General features: G+C 63.4%; 2 protein-coding genes across 2 annotated transcripts in view; one reads left to right on the forward strand and one right to left on the reverse strand.

The window, feature by feature from the left end:
- The window catches only part of LOC132077188 (microtubule-actin cross-linking factor 1, isoforms 6/7-like), a 40,904-nt gene extending 33,784 nt beyond the window's left edge, over positions 1 to 7,120 (forward strand). Inside the window, exons 31-40 of the mRNA XM_059478739.1 lie at positions 995 to 1,183; positions 3,300 to 3,414; positions 3,488 to 3,654; positions 4,148 to 4,310; positions 4,383 to 4,537; positions 4,620 to 4,694; positions 5,506 to 5,623; positions 6,150 to 6,334; positions 6,426 to 6,546; positions 6,923 to 7,120. Coding sequence (XP_059334722.1) covers positions 995 to 1,183; positions 3,300 to 3,414; positions 3,488 to 3,654; positions 4,148 to 4,310; positions 4,383 to 4,537; positions 4,620 to 4,694; positions 5,506 to 5,623; positions 6,150 to 6,334; positions 6,426 to 6,546; positions 6,923 to 6,969 — 1,335 coding nt within the window. The 3' untranslated portion in view covers positions 6,970 to 7,120. The remainder of the gene's footprint in view (positions 1 to 994; positions 1,184 to 3,299; positions 3,415 to 3,487; positions 3,655 to 4,147; positions 4,311 to 4,382; positions 4,538 to 4,619; positions 4,695 to 5,505; positions 5,624 to 6,149; positions 6,335 to 6,425; positions 6,547 to 6,922) is intronic.
- Positions 1 to 17,868, reverse strand: part of LOC132078984 (NAD(P)(+)--arginine ADP-ribosyltransferase 2-like) — a 348,971-nt gene that overhangs the window by 161,763 nt on the left and 169,340 nt on the right. The gene's annotated exons all lie outside the window — the stretch shown is intronic.

Here is a 17,868-nt window from a genome sequence, read left to right on the forward strand (position 1 = left end):
AGACCCATGTTCCAGCCCCATATCTTTGTCCCTGCCCCATGTCCTTGCCCCATATCCCTGCTCCATGTCCCTGCCATATATCCCTGTCCAGTGTCCCTGCCCCACACCTCTGCCCCATATCCCAGCCCTATATCCCAGCCAGGGGATGTTGGGGTGCGCAGTGGGTGCCCTCCCCATGTCCCCCATATCCCTGCCCTATATCCCAGCCCCATGCCCCATCCCGAGGACCCTGGGGGGCACACTGGGGTGCCCTTCCCGTGTTCCCATGTCCCAGCCCCATGTCCCTGCCCCATATCCCTGCCCCATATCCCAACCCCATATCCCAGCCGGGGGACCTCAGGGTGCGCAGTGGGGTGCCCTCCCAGTGTCCCCATATCCAGCCCTATATCCCAGTCGGGGTCCTTGGGGTACACAGTGAGTCCCCTCCCCATGTCCCCCGTGTCCCAGCCCCATGTCCCTGCCCCATATCCCTGCCCCATATCCCAGCCCTATATCCCAGTCGGGGTCCTTGGGGTACACAGTGAGTCCCCTCCCCATGTCCCCCGTGTCCCTGCCCCATGTCCCAGCCCCATGTCCCTGCCCAGTGTCCCTGCCCCATATCCCAGCCCTATATCCCAGCCCAGGGACCTCGAGGTGCACACTGGGGTGCCCTCCCCGTGTCCCTGCCCCATATCCCAGCCAGGGACCTTGGGGTGCATTGTGGGGCCCCCCTCGTGTCCCCCGTGTCCCAGCCCCATATCCCAGCCCCATGTCCCAGCTGGAGACCTTGAGATGTGCACTGGGGTGCCCTCCCCGCGTCCCCTGTGTCGCTGCCCCGTGTCCCTGCCCCGTATCCCAGCCCGGGGACCCCGGGGCGCACACTGGGTGCCCTCCCCGTGTCCCCCGTGTCGCTGCCCCGTGTCCCAGCCCTATATCCCATCTGGGTGACCTCGGGGCGCACACTAGTGTGCCCTCCCCGTGCCCCGCTCGCCCCACCGCCCCGGCCGCCCCGCAGGTGCTGAGCTGGGCGCAGCAGCAGGGCGAGCGGCTGCGGGCGCAGGCGGCGGCGCTGGCGGCCGAGCGGGAGGACACGGAGCAGCTGCTGGAGTGGATCACGGCGGCCGAGGAGGCGCTGGGGCTGCGCGACCAGGAGCCGCTGCCCGAGGAGGCCGAGCCGCTGGAGGAGCTCAGCGCGCAGCACGCGGTGAGGGACCCCGAACTGGCTGGTATTGGGGACAGCGGGACCCCGAAACCGGCTGGGCACGGGGACAGCGGGACCCCGAAACCGGCTGGGCATGGGGACAGCGGGACCCCGAACTGGCTGGTATTGGGGACAGCGGGACCCCGAAACCGGCTGGGCACGGGGACAGCGGGACCCCGAAACCGGCTGGGCATGGGGACAGCGGAACCCCGAACTGGCTGGTATTGGGGACAGCGGGACCCCGAAACCGGCTGGGCATGGGGACAGTGGGACCCGAAACCGGCTGGGCATGGGGACAGCGGGACCCCGAAACCGGCTGGGCACGGGGACAGCGGGACCCCGAAACCGGCTGGCACTGGGGACAGCGGGACCCCGAAACCGGCTGGCACTGGGGACAGTGGGACCTGAAACTGGCTGGGCATGGGGACAGCGGGACCCCGAAACCGGCTGGGCATGGGGACAGTGGGACCTGAAACCGGCTGGCATTGGGGACAATGGGACCCGAAACCGGCTGGGCATGGGGACAGGGAGACCCCCCCGGCTGGCCTTGGGGACAGCAGGACCCCGAAACCGGCTGGGCATGGTGACAGCGGGACCCCGAAACCGGCTGGCACTGGGGACAGTGGGACCCGAAACCGGCTGGGCATGGGGACAGGGGGACCCCGAAACCGGCTGGGCACGGGGACAGGGGGACCCCAAAAACTGGCTGGTATTGGGGACAGGGGGCCCCGAAACCGGCTGGGCATGGGAACAGCGGGACCCCGAAACCGGCTGGGCATGGGGACAGCAGGACCCCGAAACTGGCTGGGCATGGGGACCTGACACACCCCGCCTGGCCATGGGAACAGGGGGACCCCGAAAACTGGCTGGTATTGGGGACAGGGGACCCTGAAACCGGCTGGCATTTGGGGCAGCAGGATCCCGAAACCGGCTGGGCATGGGGACAGGGGGAGCCACCGATGCACCCCGGCTGGGCATGGGGACAGCAGGACCCCGAAACTGGCTGGCATTGGGGACAGGGGGACCTCGAAACCGGCTGGACATGGGGACAGGGTGACCCCCTCTGGCTTGCCTTGAGGACAGTGGGACCCCCCCCGGATGGCCTTGGGGACAGTGGGACCCCCCTGGCACCCCGACCAGCCCTGGGCCAGCAGAGGGCCTGACCGAGGGCCTTGGGGGGCATGGGGCCTTGGGGGGCATGGGGCTCGGGGGTGGTGTTGCTTTGGCACAGGGGGCTGTGGAGTATAGGGGGCATGTGGGAGGCTGTGGAATGTGGCGGGGGCTATGTGGCGGGGCTATGGAGCACAGGGAACTGGGGGGCTCTGGACCACGGGGGAATGGGGAGAACGGGGGGCTGGGGAACACGAGGAGGGCTGTGGAATATGGGGGGCTGTAGAATATGGGGGGCTGGGGAGCACAGGGGGCTGTGAAACACAGGGAACTAGGGGGCTGGGGGGCTGTGGAGCACGGGGTGCTGTGGAGAATGGGGGGCTGTGGGGCACAGGGGGCTTTTGGAACACAAGGAACTGTGGGCTCTGGAGCACGGGGGGCGGTGGAGCCCTTGGGGGGGTTCTGGAGCACAGGGGGCTGTGGAACACAGGGAGCTGGGGGGCTCTGGAGCACAGGGGGCGGTGGAGCACTTGGGGGGTTCTGGAGCACAGGGGTCTTTGGAACACAAGGAGCTGGGGGGCTCTGGAGCACAGCGGCGGTGGAGCACTTGGGGGGGCTCTGGAGCACAGGGCGCGGTGGAACACAGGGAGCTGGGGGGCTCTGGAGCACGGGGGGCGGTGGAGCCCTTGGGGGGGTTCTGGAGCACAGGGGGCTGTGGAACACAGGGAACTGGGGGGCTCTGGAGCACGGGGGGCTCTGGAGCACGGGGGGCTGTGGAACACAGGGAACTGGGGGGCTCTGGAGCACGGGGGGCGGTGGAGCACTTGGGGGGGCTCTGGAGCACGGGGGGCTGTGGAACACAGGGAGCTGGGGGGCTCTGGAGCACAGGGGGCGGTGGAGCCCTTGGGGGGGCTCTGGAGCACAGGGGGCGGTGGAACACAGGGAGCGGCGGGACTCTGGAGCACAAGGGGCTGCCCCAGCCCGTGCTCAGCACAGCGCTCCTCCCCAGGTGTTCATGGAGGAGCTGAACCGCAAGCAGCCTGACGTGGAGAAGGTGACCAAGAGCTGCAAGCGGAAGCTGGCGGTGGACCTGGGCCCCCCGGCCACCCGCCGACTGGCCACACGTAAGGAGCCCCATCATCGCCCCCCCTCCCACGGCCCGGGACCCCCGGCCGCCCCCTGACCCGCTGTCCGCAGGTCGCCGCAGCGGCGGGAAGGCGCAGGGCACGGCGGCGGCGCCGCTCGGGGCGCTGGAGCCCCAGACGCCGCTGATGGCGCAGCTCCTGCACCGCTGGCAGCAGCTCTGGCTGCTGGCCCTGGACCGGCAGTACCGGCTGGAGACGGCCCTGCAGCGCCTGCGGGAGGTACGGCTGGCACCGGGGGTCCCCCTGTCCTGGGGGTCCCGGTGAGCTCCTCTCATCTTCTGACCATGCCCCCCCCCCCCCCCCGGCCAGGTCATGGGGATGGGGTCAGCAGCCCCAGCCCCTGTCCCTGCAGGGCTCTGTCCCCTGTCCCTGTCCCTGCAGGGGTCTGTCCCCTGTCCCTGTCCCTGCAGGGCTCTGTCCCCTGTCCCTGTCCCCTGTCCCTCCCTCCCCTGTCCCGTGCCCTGTCCCCTGTCCCTGTCTCTCCCATGGGTGCACCCTGATGACCCAAAGGGGCTGCTGGAGCCCCCTGCACTACAGAGTGGGGGTCCTGGGCAGAGACCCCACCCTTGCAGCTGTGGTAGAGCCAGGGCTGGGAGCAGCCAGGCTGTGGAGCTGAGGCTGCCCGTGGGCACAACATCGTGAATCAGGTTGGGGCAAGGGGCATGAGGGGGGCATGAGAGGGTCCTGCTCATCCCCTCCATGCCCCTCCCAGCTGGAGGAGTTCGCGCACTTTGACTTTGGGGTGTGGAGGAAGCGCTACATGCAGTGGATCAGCCAGATGAAGTCGCGCGTCCTGGACGTGTTCCGCGGCATCGACAGGGACCAGGACGGGCGCATCAGCCAGCGCGAGTTCATCGAGAGCGTCCTGGCCTCCAGTGCGTGCCGTGGGGGGCTGGAGGGGGCTGAGGGGCTGGAATTGGGGGCTGATGGTCTCTGTCCCCCCCCAGAGTTCCCCACCAACGTGCTGGAGATGAACGCTGTGGCCACCATCTTCGACATGAACGGCGACGGCTTCATCGACTACTACGAGTTCGTCAGCGCCCTGCACCCCAACCGGGACCCGCTGCGCCGCTCTGCTGATGCTGATCAGATCCAGGACGAGGTGTGGGGCGGGGCAGTGGGGCTGGGGGGCGGCTGAAAGGGTGGGGGTCCCGCCTGGGACTGAGCTGAGAGTGCCCCCACAGGTGAACCGGCAAGTGGCCCAGTGCAACTGCGCCAAGCGCTTCCAGGTGGAGCAGATCAGCGCCAACAGGTACCGGGTAAGTGCCAAGCTGGGCTCTGACACCTGTGCCAGCCCCATGCCCTGTGCAGTGCCCATGTGCCAGGACAGGGAGGGGGCACATCCCCATACAGGGCTCCTGCAGTGCCCGTGTGCCAGGGCAGCGAGGGGGCACATCCCCATGCCCATACAGGGCTCCTGCAGTGCTCGTGTTCCAGGGCAGGGACGGGGCACATCCCCATGCCCGTGTGCCAAGGCAGGGAGGGGGCACATCCCCATGCAGGGCTCCTGCAGTGCCCCTGTGCCAGGGTGGGCAGGGGGCACATCCCCATGCCCTGAGGAGCCCTGGCCCCTGTGGGAGGGTGTAGAATTTTCAGGCAACTCCAACAAGGGAAAAGACAAGAATCTTGACTCCATGTTTCAGAAGGCTGATTTATTATTTTATGATATATATTATATTAAAAGAAAATTGTATACTAAAACTATACTAAAGAAAGAGAAAGGAGGCGTCAAAAGGCTAGAAAAGAATGGAATGAATAAAAAAAATCTTGACTGATCACAGCCTCAACACAGCTGGCTGTCATTGATCATCAAGTAAAAACAATTCACACACTGGGTAAACAATTCTCCAAATCACATTCCAAACCAGCAAAACGTGAAGAAGCTGAAGCTTCTCAGCTTCTCAGGAGAAAAGATCCTAAGGAAAGGATTTTCTATGAAATATGTCAGTGACAGGAGGACAGTGCAGTGGGGCTGGAGGGGCGGCAGGGAGGGGCAAGTCTGGGTGCTGCTGCCTGCTCTGGCGCCCCTTCCCCACGCCCAGCCCTGCCCCAGCGTCCCTCTCCCCGCAGTTCGGGGAGTCCCAGCAGCTGCGGATGGTGCGGATCCTGCGCAGCACCCTCATGGTGCGGGTGGGCGGCGGCTGGATCGCCCTCGACGAGTTCCTGGTGAAAAACGACCCCTGCAGAGGTGGGTGCGGGGGTCCCACACTGGGCTCTGGTGCGGTGGGGTCCCACGGGGCCATGGGGGGCAATGGAGGGTGTGACCGTGTTCGCAGGGGTCCCAGGATGAGGGAAGAGACAAGGACCTGACTCCATGTTTCAGAAGGCTGATTTATTATTTTCTGATATATATTACATTAAAACTATACTAAAAGAACAGAAGAAAAGGTTCTCATCAGAAGGCTGGTTAAGAATAGAAAAAGAAAGAATGATAACAAAAGCTTCTGTCTTGGACAGAGAGTGCAAGCCAGCTGACTGTGATTGACCATTAATTACAAACAAGCACATGAAACCAATCACAGATGCACCTGTTGAATTCCACAGCAGCAGATAACCATTGTTCACATTTTGTTCCTGAGGCCTCCCAGCTTCTCAGGAGGAAAAATCCTAAAGAAAGGGTTTTTCGTGAAAGATGTCTGCGACAGGGGGGCACAGCACTCCCCACGGTCTCGCAGTGCTGGCGCCTCATCACTCACCCCCTCCGTTGTCCCCAGTGAAGGGAAGGACCAACCTGAAGATCAACGAGAAGTACCTGTCCTCGGACGTGTTCGGAGCCGCCGCCAGGTGCGCCGGGACCCAGTCGGCCGCCTCCTCCAAAGTGCTGTCCCCGAGCCGCTCCAACTCCAGCCTCAGCCTCTACAGCAGCGCCTCGGCCCCCAGCAGCCCCCTGGCCAGGAAGGTACGGGCCGAGAAGCCCCCCCTGCAGTCCCGAGCCCCCCAACCCGCCCTCCGCGGGCTCTGACCCTCAATCTCACCCTCCCCCTCCTCAGTCGGTGCTGCGGAGGACGCGCTCCGGGGACCGCTGTCCGCGCTCCCGGGGCTCGGGGCTGCCCGACGGAGCCGAGCTGCAGTTCAGCGCGGCTGAGGAGAGCCTGCCTGTGGCACCGCCAGGTTAGTGCCGTGCGGCTGGGGGGCACCGGGGAGCCGGGCTGTGGCACCCCCAGGCCTCGAGGCTGGGTGCGCTCTGTGCTCAGGGCGGCGGGGCTGGGGGGCACCGAGGAGGCGGGCTGTGGCACCCCCAGGTGAGCGCCGTGGGGCTGGGGGGCACCGGGGAGCCGGGCTGGGTGCGCTCTGTGCTCAGGGCGGCGGGGCTGGGGGGCACCGGGGGCCGGACTGGGTGCGCTCTGTGCTCAGGGCGGCGGGGCTGGGGGGCACCGGGGGCCGGGCTGTCCCGTAGGGCAGCGGGGCTGTCCCCCCGTCCCTCGCAGCGCTGCAGCCGGGGTCGGCCGAGCTCCGCGCTCCATCCATCCCCTCCGTGTCCCCGCAGAGCCGCCCGAAGGGTCCCCTCCGGAGCGCTGCAGCCCCTGCCGCTGAGCCCCGCGCCCGCCCTGCGCCCAGCACCCTCGGCCGGCCCCACTCAGGACCCTCCTGCACGGGGCCGCGCCCCCCGCGGGTCTCCGGCCCGGCGCTGCGGCCCCCCGAGCGGGGCTGAGCTGGACGGCCGGCACCGACCGCGCCGCCGGGGCCCGTTCCAGAGGATATGCAAGCATCGCCTCCCGACGCCCAGCGAGCCCCCGGGCTCCGCTCCGAGCGCCCGGGGCTGCGGGACCAGCCGGGCTTCCCCCGCCCTCCTCCCGTGCCGCCGGTACCCCCGGCACCGGGCATTGCTCGCGGGGGTGCCCACGGTGCCTCCCCCGCCCCGGCGGGAGGCGGCCGGGCTCGGTACCCGGCACCGGGAGCCCCCATTCTGGTGCTAACCCTCACCCCTCGGCCTTGGGGGTGCTCCGGCCGCCCCCTGCCCCGGGGGTCCCGTCCCGTCCCGTCCCGTCCCGTCCCGCCGGCAGCGGGGGCAGCGGGACCCCCGCCCCGCCGCCGCATGCCCGCGCCACCCCCGCTAACCGGAGAGCAGTAGAGCTGAATGTAACCCCGGCCGGGCGCGCCCGCCGCCACAATAAACTGTAGTGAGGTTCCTTTTTCTACCGGCGCCCCGTCTGTCCGTCCGTCCGTCCGTCCGTCCCTCTGCGCGGGGAGGGGCTCCGCGCCATCCCTCTGCCGAAAGAGGGGTCCGTCGGTCTGTCTGTCCATCTGCTAAGGGAGAGGGGCTGCAGTCTGTCTGGTTTGTGTGCTCACCCCACTGTCAGGATGGGGAGGTGCAGTCTGTCCGTCTATCCATCTGGCCAGGACAAGGGGCTGCAGTCAGTCTGTCTGCCTGTCTGTCTGGACAAGGGGCTATAGTCCGCCTGTCCATCTTACCAGGATGAGGGACTGCAGTCCATCTGTCTCTGCATCTGGACAAGCGGCTGCAGTCCATCAGTCTGTCCATCTGACCAGGACAAGGCTGCAGTCTCTCTGTCCATCTGCTCAGAACAAGGAGCTGCAGTCTGTCAGTCAGTCTGTCTGTCTGGATAAGGAGCTGTAGTCCATCAGTCTGTCTATCTGACCAGGACAAGCTGCTGCAGTATGTCAGTCTGTCTGCCTGTCTGTCTGTCTGGACAAGGAGCTGCAGTCTGTCTGTCTGTCCATCTGCTCAGGACAAGGAGCTGCAGTCTGTCTGCCCATCTTACCAGGACAAGGGGCTGCAGTCCATCTGTCTCTGCATCTGCACAAGCGGCTGCAGTCCATCAGTCTGTCCATCTGACCAGGACAAGGGGCTGCAGTCCGTTAGTCTGTCCACTACTCACTCTGCTGTCAGGGCAGGAAGTGTCCCCTCACCACAGCAGGTGCCCACCCGCGTGGTGTCACCCGGTGGCCGGGCAGGGCTGGGTGTGCCCCAGCCAGTGGCACAGGAGCCCCGGGCGCTGCAGCGGTGCCAGCACCACGTCCCCTCCTTTCCATGGAAGGCATTGCTGCCATTCCTGGTGGCATTCCAGCTGGCACCAGCACCCACCGTGGGCAGCACGGGGCGAGGCCAGACCCTGTCCTAGCTGCTGGCGGCTCTCTGGGCACCCACAGCCCTGAGGGCACCGGGAATGTCCCCATCCAGCGTGGTCCTGGCAGCTGTGCATCCATCCCCTGTGTGTCCCCATCCAGCAGGGTCCTGGCAGCTGTGCATCCATCCCCTGTGTGTCCCCATGTTCAGCATAATCCTGGCAGCTGTGCATCCATCCCCTGTGTGTCCCCATGTCCAGCACGTTCCTGGCAGCTGTGCATCCATCCCCTGTCTGTCCCCATGTTCAGCATAATCCTGGCAGCTGTGCATCCATCCCCTGTGTGTCCCCATCCAGCAGGGTCCTGGCAGCTGTGCATCCATCCCCTGTGTGTCCTGTCCCCTTTGGGATGGGCCCAGCTGCCTGTTGGGGTGGGATGGGGTGTCTGGAGGCTCTGGTTGTGTCCCCACTCTGAGATGTGGGGGACACCTTGAGCATGGCGACCGTCCTCAGGCATTGCAGCACCACGACCCTGGCCTGGCATCTCCCCAATTTACAGGAGTCTCAGACCCCACACACTCTTTGATCCCCCACCAGCACTGCCTGGCTCTCCCTTCCCAATCCCCTTGGTCACCTGGCCATGCCCTCATGGCTTCCAGCTCTGTTTTTGCACTGTTTCACCCTAAAATCCTCTCCCCACTATTTATTTTCTGAATAAGCACAGAGCCAAAGTGTCCAGGAGTGGAACTGTGCCTGTGCTGGGCATGGAGAAACCCCTGGCACAGGTCAGGACCCTTTGCCAGAGCCCCCCAGGAGTAGGGGCTGAGTCCAGGGTTCTCGGTGCCACATCTGCCAACACATCCTCAGCTGGAACTCCCAACACGAATTGAGTTGCACATTCCTGTGCCCATGGAAATCTCAGCCACATTCTTGTGCCCATGGAAATCTCAGCCACATTCCTGTGCCCATGGAAATCTCAATCTCAGCCACATTCCTGTGCCATGGAGATCTCAGCCACATTCCTGTGCCCATGGAAATCTCAGCCACCACTCCCAGCTGGGGCTGGTCCCTGGCACCACTGGCACCACCGGCCCCACGGCCGGTGCCAGGCGCATCCCCAGCCCCAGGCAGCGGCGCTGGCTCAGCAAGCACGGGCAGCAGGCGCGGCGTGGCGGGGCCCACACCAAACTGCTCGGTGTTTTCGCTGTGGCACAGCCCCAGGCAGGAGACACAAGCTGCTGGCAGCTGGCAGCGAGGCTGGCAGGGATTCCATGGACGGGCACACCCACACGGAGCACGGGAATGGGCACACGGGAACTCCACTGCTTGGACATTCAATGTGCTCAGGGAGAGGGGTGGGGAGAGGGGGTGTCCTGGGAGAGCCTCCAGGGCTCTCCGGGGTTGGTGCCGAGTTTAAGGGATCGCACTGCCAGGGCAGCAGGTGAGCGGGTGGGGAGTCCAGGTGGGACCATCAGCCTCAGGTTGGGCCATCAGCCCCAGATGGGACCATCAGCACCATGGTGGGACCATTAGCTCCAGATTGAACCATCAGCCCCATGGTGAGACCATCAGCCCTATGGTGGGACTATCAGCCCCATGTGGGGCCATCAACCGCCCCAGGTGAGACCATCAGCGCCAGGTGGGACCATCAGCCCCATGGTGGGACCATCAGACCCACACAAGACCATCCTGCCCCATAGAAGACACCATCCTGCCCTGCCCCATGGAAACCGTTGTCCTGCCCCATGGAAACCCCATCCTGCCCCACGGAAACACCATCCTGCCCCATGGAAACACCATCCTGCCCCACAGAAACCCCATCTTGCCCCATGGAAACCACCATCCTGCCCCACGGATACCCCATCCTGCCCCATGGAAACCCCATCCTGCCCCATGGAAACCCCATCTTGCCCCATGCAAACCACCATCCTGCCCTGCCCCACAGAAATGCCGTCCTGCCCCATAGAGACCCCATCCTGCCCCAAGGAAACCCCATCCTGTCCCATGGAAACCACATCCTGCCCCATGGAGACCCCGTCCTGCCCCATAGAAACCCCATCCTGCCCCACAGAAGCCCCATCCTGCCCCACAGAAACCCCATCCTGCCCCCCGTTCTCAGTTCACTTGGAGAAAGAACAGAGATAATTTCTCCCATTGGAGAGAATAATTTTGAATCCAAGAAAGAACAGAGATAATTTCTCCCATTGGAGAGAATAATTTTGAATCAAAGAAAGAACAGAGATAATCTCTCCCACTGGATGGATTGGGATGAGCCTGGGAACCTTAGAGAAGAAGACTTCAAACAATAGAGAAGAAGACTTCAAACAATTATTATCTCTCGTTGTGTAGCCATTGTTTATATTTATGGTTCTCCACAGTGTGTTATTCACAGTCGGTGTGAGATGTTCCTCCTTTGAGACCAATCGAGTCTCACCTCAGCGAGTCACACCATAAAAAGTTCCGCTACTCTCATTAAAAGCTTTCACCCTCTGATCCACCTGGAGCCTTTCTTTGCATCCCTGACTCAGCAGCGTCAGCCCCGAGGGGTGGCGAGGGTGGCGAGGGTGGCTGTGCACACCTGACCTGGCCTGGCCCCCAGCGCTGCCACCATAGCCCCCCAGAGCCCCCCAGAAATGGGGTCTGTGCACTCTGCTGCTTGTCCTTGGGCTGTCTGAGCCTGCACTGACAGCACTGGGACAGACGGACACAGCACAGGAGGTGGCAGTGTTTGAGGATGGGGGAATAGATGAGAATCTTGACTCTGTTTCAGAAGGCTGATACTATATATTACATTACATTACATTACATTACATTATATTAAAATGTATAATATTATATAATGTAATATAATATAATGGAATGTAATATATTGTTATGTAACATATTGTAATACTATTATATTATATTATATTATATTATATTATATTATATTATATTATATTATATTATATTATATTATATTATATTATATTATATTATATTGTAATATAATGTAATATATTACACTATATTACAATGCAATGTAATATAATGTAATATTATATGTATATAATATTATATGTAATATAATGTAATATTTAGTATAGCATATTCCATCACATATGCTATACTAAAACTATACTAAAGAAAAAAGAAAATATTTCATCAGAAGGCTGGAAAAGAGTGATAACAAAATCTCGTAGCAGACTCAAGAGAGTCCAACACATCTGGCTGTGATTGGCCATTAATTAAAGACAATTCTCATGCAACCGATCAAAGATGCACCTGTTGGTAAAACACCTCCAGACCACATTCCATCAGATAGTTATTGTTTACATTTATTTTCTGAGGCTTCTCAGCTCCTCGGGAGAAAAATCCTAGCGAAAGGGTTTTTAAATAATAAAATATTTATTATTTAAATAAATAATAAGTGACACCAGGGGGCTTGTGCTGCCTGCTGGGCAGTGAGGGTCTGCACTGGGGGCACTGGGAAAAATCCTAGTGAAAGGGTTTTTAAATAATAAAATATGTCAGTGACACCAGGGGCTTGTGCTGCCTGCTGGGCACCCACCCTGGCATGTGGCATGGCACCCACACTGGCACGGCACCCACCCTGGCATGGCACCCACCTTGGCATGGCAACTGTGCCAGGGAGCCCATGGCACTGGCCTTGGCATGGCACCCACCCTGGCACAGCATCCACCCTGGCATGGCACCCATCCCACCCAGGCAGGGTTCCTGCATCAGGACAGCTCCTCCAGCACAGTGTGACCCCATCCCAGCCCCTATGGGCTCCCTTTGACCACAGCCCCACAGCTGTGACCCCACAGCTCGGCTGGCATGGCACAGGTGCCACCGAGGCCCCGCAGCTTGGCTGGCACAGCACGGGTGCCACCAAGGGTGTTACCAAGGCCTCTCAGCTTGGCTGGCACGGCTCAGCATGGGTGCCACAGAGGGTGTCACCGAGCTCCGTCAGCCGGAGCCAGGGGAGAGGTGCCCAGGCTGGTCGCTCCCCATCCTTGCCAGCAGCCCAGGAGCTTTGATGAAGCCGCCCGTGCTTGGGTTGGATTTGCCTGAATGGCAGCTGCTCATTAATTACGGGTAATTAACGCCACAGCCCCTTGGCGGCTCTCGGGCAGCAGCAGCAGCCACCCTGCACGGGGCAGGGGGAGCGTGACAGGCTCAGTATGGCCCGGTATGGCCCAGAACAACACAGCATGGCCCGGAATAGCCCAGTATGGCCCAGAGCAACACAGCATGGCCCGGAATAGCCCAGTATGGCCCAGAACAACACAGCATGGCCCGGAATAGCCCAGTATGGCCCAGAGCAACACAGCATGGCCCGGAATAGCCCAGTATGGCCCAGAACAGCTCAGCACGGCCTGGTACAGCCCTGAACAGACCAGTATGGCCCAGAACAGCTCAGCACGGCCTGGTACGGCCCTGAACAGCCCAGTATGGCCCGGTATGGCCCAGAACAACCCAGCATGGCCCGGTATGGCCCAGAACAGCCCCATATGGCCTGGTATGTCCCAGAACAACCCAGTATGGCCTGGTACGGCCCAGAACAACCCAGTATGGCCCAGAACAACCCAGCACGGCCCGGTATGGCCCAGAACAACCCAGCACAGCCTGGTACGGCCCAGTATGGCCCAGTACGGCCCAGAACAGCCCAGTATGGCCCAGTACGGCCCAGAACAACCCAGCATGGCCCAGTACGGCCCAGAACAACCCAGCATGGCCCGGTACGGCACAGAACAACCCCGACACCAGCGCACTCCCGACACCTACTTTTGGAGATGGAGGCAAGTTTAAACAGACTCATCTTTGCACAGTGAAGAGAAGGGAATCATCCAAACCAGCTTCGCAGTGTGTGGCTGGACTTGTGCAAAGGAGCCACAGCCAGGATGAACAATTTGGCCTCACTTTGGAAGCTGAGTAATGGAGAAGTACGTGTGTGCCTGGTGGCCCAGTTTATAGGAGCCGATACATGAAACACAACACATGAAAAATCCCCAGCCCCTTCCCTCTCTTCAGTCCTCGGTTCACGAGCAGAACCCTGCAGGTTCAGAGAGACTTCAAATGATTGAATCCCTTACAAACTCACATTCAGGTGCCTTTCCCTCCGCAAGAGCCAGCTCCCTGCTCAGCCTTTTCTTTTAGGAAGATGCAGGGTTGTCCTGCACCTCAGCTTCTTCACTCAGGTGCCTGCAAGTTGGAGAGGGGAGGTACAGAGCCTCCCAAGTGAGGAGCTGTACTCAGCCAGCAGCTACTGAACTTCCCTAGCAGGACCTGACACTTACAGACATACAACATTGAACCCAGCTTCATCTGAAGTCTTAAAAATACTTTACAAAACTGTATGCATATTACTCGGCCCAGCGCAATGCACTGGGTGCTGTGTGCCCCAACAGGGAGCTGGGATCCCCTCCTGCCTGTCCCTACAGCCTGGCAGGGTGGCTGTGCCCACACTGTGCCATCCGCCTGGTCATCGGCCGTGCCCACACCATGTCCATCTGCCTGGTCATCAGCCACGCCCCACTGGCCGTGCCCCCACCAGCCGTGCCCATCTGCCCGGTGCCCGCCACCACGTCCATGCCCAGTGCCAGTGCAGCCCCGGGGTTGTCTGAATGCCCAGCGTGGGTCACAGGGCCCCGAGGTGCAGCAGGAAGCTCTGTGGGGCTGCCATCACCCAGCTCTCATCCCTGTTTGCCCATGGATTAAGGCTCTCAGCACCTCCTGTGAGTGACACCTCGGCCAACACCCGGGCACAGAAAGTTGTGCTGGTTTGCGGGGCACGGCTGCCATCCCTGTAGGATGGGGATGGGGTCTGCAGCCACCACCCTGGCAGGTAATGCAGCCTTTGGCCCTCTCACTGCCCCACTGGGGCTGCCCCTGCTCAGGCATCACCCCTCGAGTCCCCAGGGCATCGTGCCAGCCAGTGCCTCTGCTGAATCTGCAGCTCTGGGTGACGCTGCCCAGGTTCTTCTCTCAGATCTGCAGATCCAGGCGACCCTGCCTAGGTTCCTCTCTCAAATCTCAGGGTGCTCTGGGTGACCCTGCCCAGGTTCCCCTCTCAAATCTCAGGGTGCTCCAGGTGACCCTACCCTGGTTCCTCTCTCAGATCTGCGCCTCTGGGTGACCCTGCCCTGGTTCCTCTCTCAGATCTGCAGCTCTGGGTGACCTTGCCCAAGTTCATCTGCCCTTCTGGACCACCAGCGTGGAACTGTCCCAGCAGCAGGCACAGGGTGCCCACCCTGCCCAGATGTTCAGTGCCCACCCTGCCCGGGTGTTCAGTGCCACCCTGCCCAGGTGTTCAGTGCCCACCTTGCACAGCTGTTCAGTGCCACCCTGCTCAGCTGTTCAGTGCCATTCCGATGGGAAGGGATGGCACTGCCAGGGCTGCCCGCACCCAGTGCAGGCTCCAGGGCTCCGTGCCCGTGGGCTCAGCCAGCCCGCCCGTGCCTGGATACCGGCAGCTCTCCAGACAACACACTCCCACGCCCCATAAACACCTTGCCCAAGCGCCGCATCCTCCCCGAAGCGCCTCGCCCCGAGGGTGTTGTGGCACAGCCCCCCTGCCCCAGTGACCCCAAAGCCTCTTTGCCCCTCTCTGTGGTACCCGCTGCTCTTACAGCACCCACCGAGCCGCTGTGGCTCAGGGAGAGTGCTGGGGGTGCTCGGGGGGCAGCAGGAGCAGCTGTGGAGCTGGTGCAGGGTCTGGAGAGAGGGTGTGGAACTGCTGATGGAGGCAGGGCAAGGATGTTTGGGTGACTCAAGCAGCAACAGGATGGTTTGGGCATGTTTTGGGCAATTCAGGCTTTCTGCACATCCAGGGGCGTGGGCAAGGCTGGGGGAGCAGGGCAGGGTCCCCCTCTCCACCCCAGGTGCCAGGGTTAGTCCTACACTGAGGTTTTATCAGCCCTGCACCTGCAGCCCAGGTCCAGTCACTGCCGCGGGGCACAGGGGCACTGCTGGCAGCAGGGAGGGTTTGGGGGGTGATGGAGACAAGGATGAGGAGCTGCTGGGGATGAAGGCAGCGCTGTCCCTGGGGTGGGAGGTCTCTGCCCTTCGTTCTCACCCCCTCTGTGGAGGGCACAGCCCCCCGGGACGGGGCCACCCCCTTTTGGGAACCCCTCAAGGAGGGACCCCATCTCCGAAAGGGAGCCGTGGGGAGGGCCGGCCCGCGAGTTTCTGCAAGGGCTGGGCCGCTGTGTCATCCCCAGGGGCGGGGAAGGGCCGGGGTTTAAACGCGCTCCGCTCCCGGGCAGGAAGCAGAGCGGTGAACGCCGGGCACCTGCCGGGGCAGCCCCAGGTGTGAGCACCGTGCGCAGGTAGGAGACCTCGGCGGGCGAGCGGGCAGAGTCCTGCCTGGGCACCGCGGGCAGTGCCAGGGGCTGCGGGGCACAGAGAGCTCTGGCCATGCCCGGAATGGAATGGCAGGAATGCGGCAGCGCTCCCGGGCCGGGCTGGGACCGCGGGCACAGGGCAGCGGTGCACGGGGCTGGGGCATCCTGGGCACTGCCGGGGCACAGCGCAGGAGCTGTGGCACCCTGGGCACTGCCGGGGCACAGCACACTGGGCTGTGGCATCCTGGGCACTGCCGGGGCACAGCACACTGGGCTGTGGCATCCTGGGCACTGCCGGGGCACAGCGCAGGAGCTGTGGCACCCTGGGCACTGCCGGGGCACAGCACACTGGGCTGTGGCATCCTGGGCACTGCCGGGGCACAGCACACTGGGCTGTGGCATCCTGGGCACTGCCGGGGCACAGCACACTGGGCTGGGGCATCCTGGGCACTGCCGGGGCACAGCGCAGGGGCTGGGGCACCCTGGACACTACTGGAGCACAGCGCAGAGGCTGTGGCATCTTGGGCACTGCCGGGGCACAGCACACTGGGCTGGGGCATCCTGGGCACTGCCGGGGCACAGCACACTGGGCTGGGGCACCCTGGACACTACCGGAGCACAGCGCAGGGGCTGGGGCATCCTGGGCACTGCCGGGGCACAGCGCAGGGGCTGGGGCACTCTGGGCACCGCCTGGGGCACAGCGCAGGGGCTGGGACACCCTGGGCACTGCTGGGGCACAACGCACGGAACTGTAGCACTTGGGCACTTCCATGGCCACAGCGGGAGGATGGTCGTCCCAGCACGCCCCAGGAGCAGGGCAGGATGATGCCCGGGCAGGATGGCTCCGGGAAAAGCGGTGATGCCTCAAGGCTCCGATGGCACGGGCGCTGAGGAGGGGTTGGGTAGTGGGACAGGGCAGGGGGAGGACTGGCAGCCCCCTCCCACCATACCCGGTGAGGTGGGGCTGTCCTGATGACAGAGTGCGAGTTCATCCTAGAGCAGCACCCTTCGGGCACCGGGCAGGACCCTGGCACTGCGGACCCTGTGCCGGAGCACTGCTGGGGAGGGGTCCCGAGCTGCCCCCAGCCCGCTCAGAGCAGGGCCCCCCGGCTGCCCTCCCTGTTCCCATCACCCTCCGTCCCTGCCCCAGAAAATTCCCTGCTGCTCTCCGTGCCCCGGAACAGCCCCGGCCCCAGCCTGCCTGACGGACACCACCCTGCAGCACTCCCGCCCCCGGCCCCAGCCTCTCCCAGCGCTCTGCAGTCCCTGTCCCAGCAAACAACTCCCCCGCCACCCTCTCCCGACACCGCGTCCCGCACTCTGCCAGTAAAACCTGTCCCTGCTCCCGGTCCCTCCCCGGGGCCCTCCTCCCCCGCCGGGGCCGGTGCCGGGGTCCGGGGGCTCCCTGCGGGTGCGGAGGCGCGGGATGTCCCACGGGGCTCCCGTGGGTGCTCGATGGCTCCCGTGGGTGGCCGTGGGTGTTCGATGGCTCCCGTGGGTGCTCACAGCGGTGCCAGCGCATTCCCTGACGCAGCCGGGAGGGAAAGCCGCGGAGCAGCGGCTGCAGCTGCCAGGGAGCGCTGCCCGCGTCGGGGAGAGACCGTGGCCCCAGGGAGGGCGGCAGGTGCCAACACCTCTGCCAGGAATCTCGCTGCCTTCGTCGGCACAGTCGGTTACTCAAAGTTTCCGATGACGAAAGGGAGCGGAGCCCTTCCCTTGCCGCGCGCCCACCGCCTCCCCTGCCCGGGGGGCAGCGCCTTTGCTTCCCCAGCGCCTTCGCTTCCCCAGCCGCTTTCACCCTTCCCCAGGTGTGGGGTGGCAGTGCCCACATTCCCTCTGCCCTGCGGTGCCGGTGTCACGTTCGGTTCTGGGAACGTGCGGGGACCTGCCTGGGGCTCTCCGGATGCTGGAACCGCTCCGGTGCCGGTGTCCGCCGCCGCCCCAGCTCCGGGACCTGCAGGGACCTGCCCGGGGCTCTCCAGACACCGGAGCCACCCCGGCGCTGCCGTGCCCGCGTCACGGCGGGGCTGAGCTCAGCTGCTTCCGAGGGCAGCACAGCCGGTGCCATCCAGCCTTGC

The sequence above is a fragment of the Ammospiza nelsoni genome, chromosome 1, assembly GCF_027579445.1.
Source record: "Ammospiza nelsoni isolate bAmmNel1 chromosome 1, bAmmNel1.pri, whole genome shotgun sequence".
NCBI lineage: Eukaryota > Metazoa > Chordata > Aves > Passeriformes > Passerellidae > Ammospiza > Ammospiza nelsoni.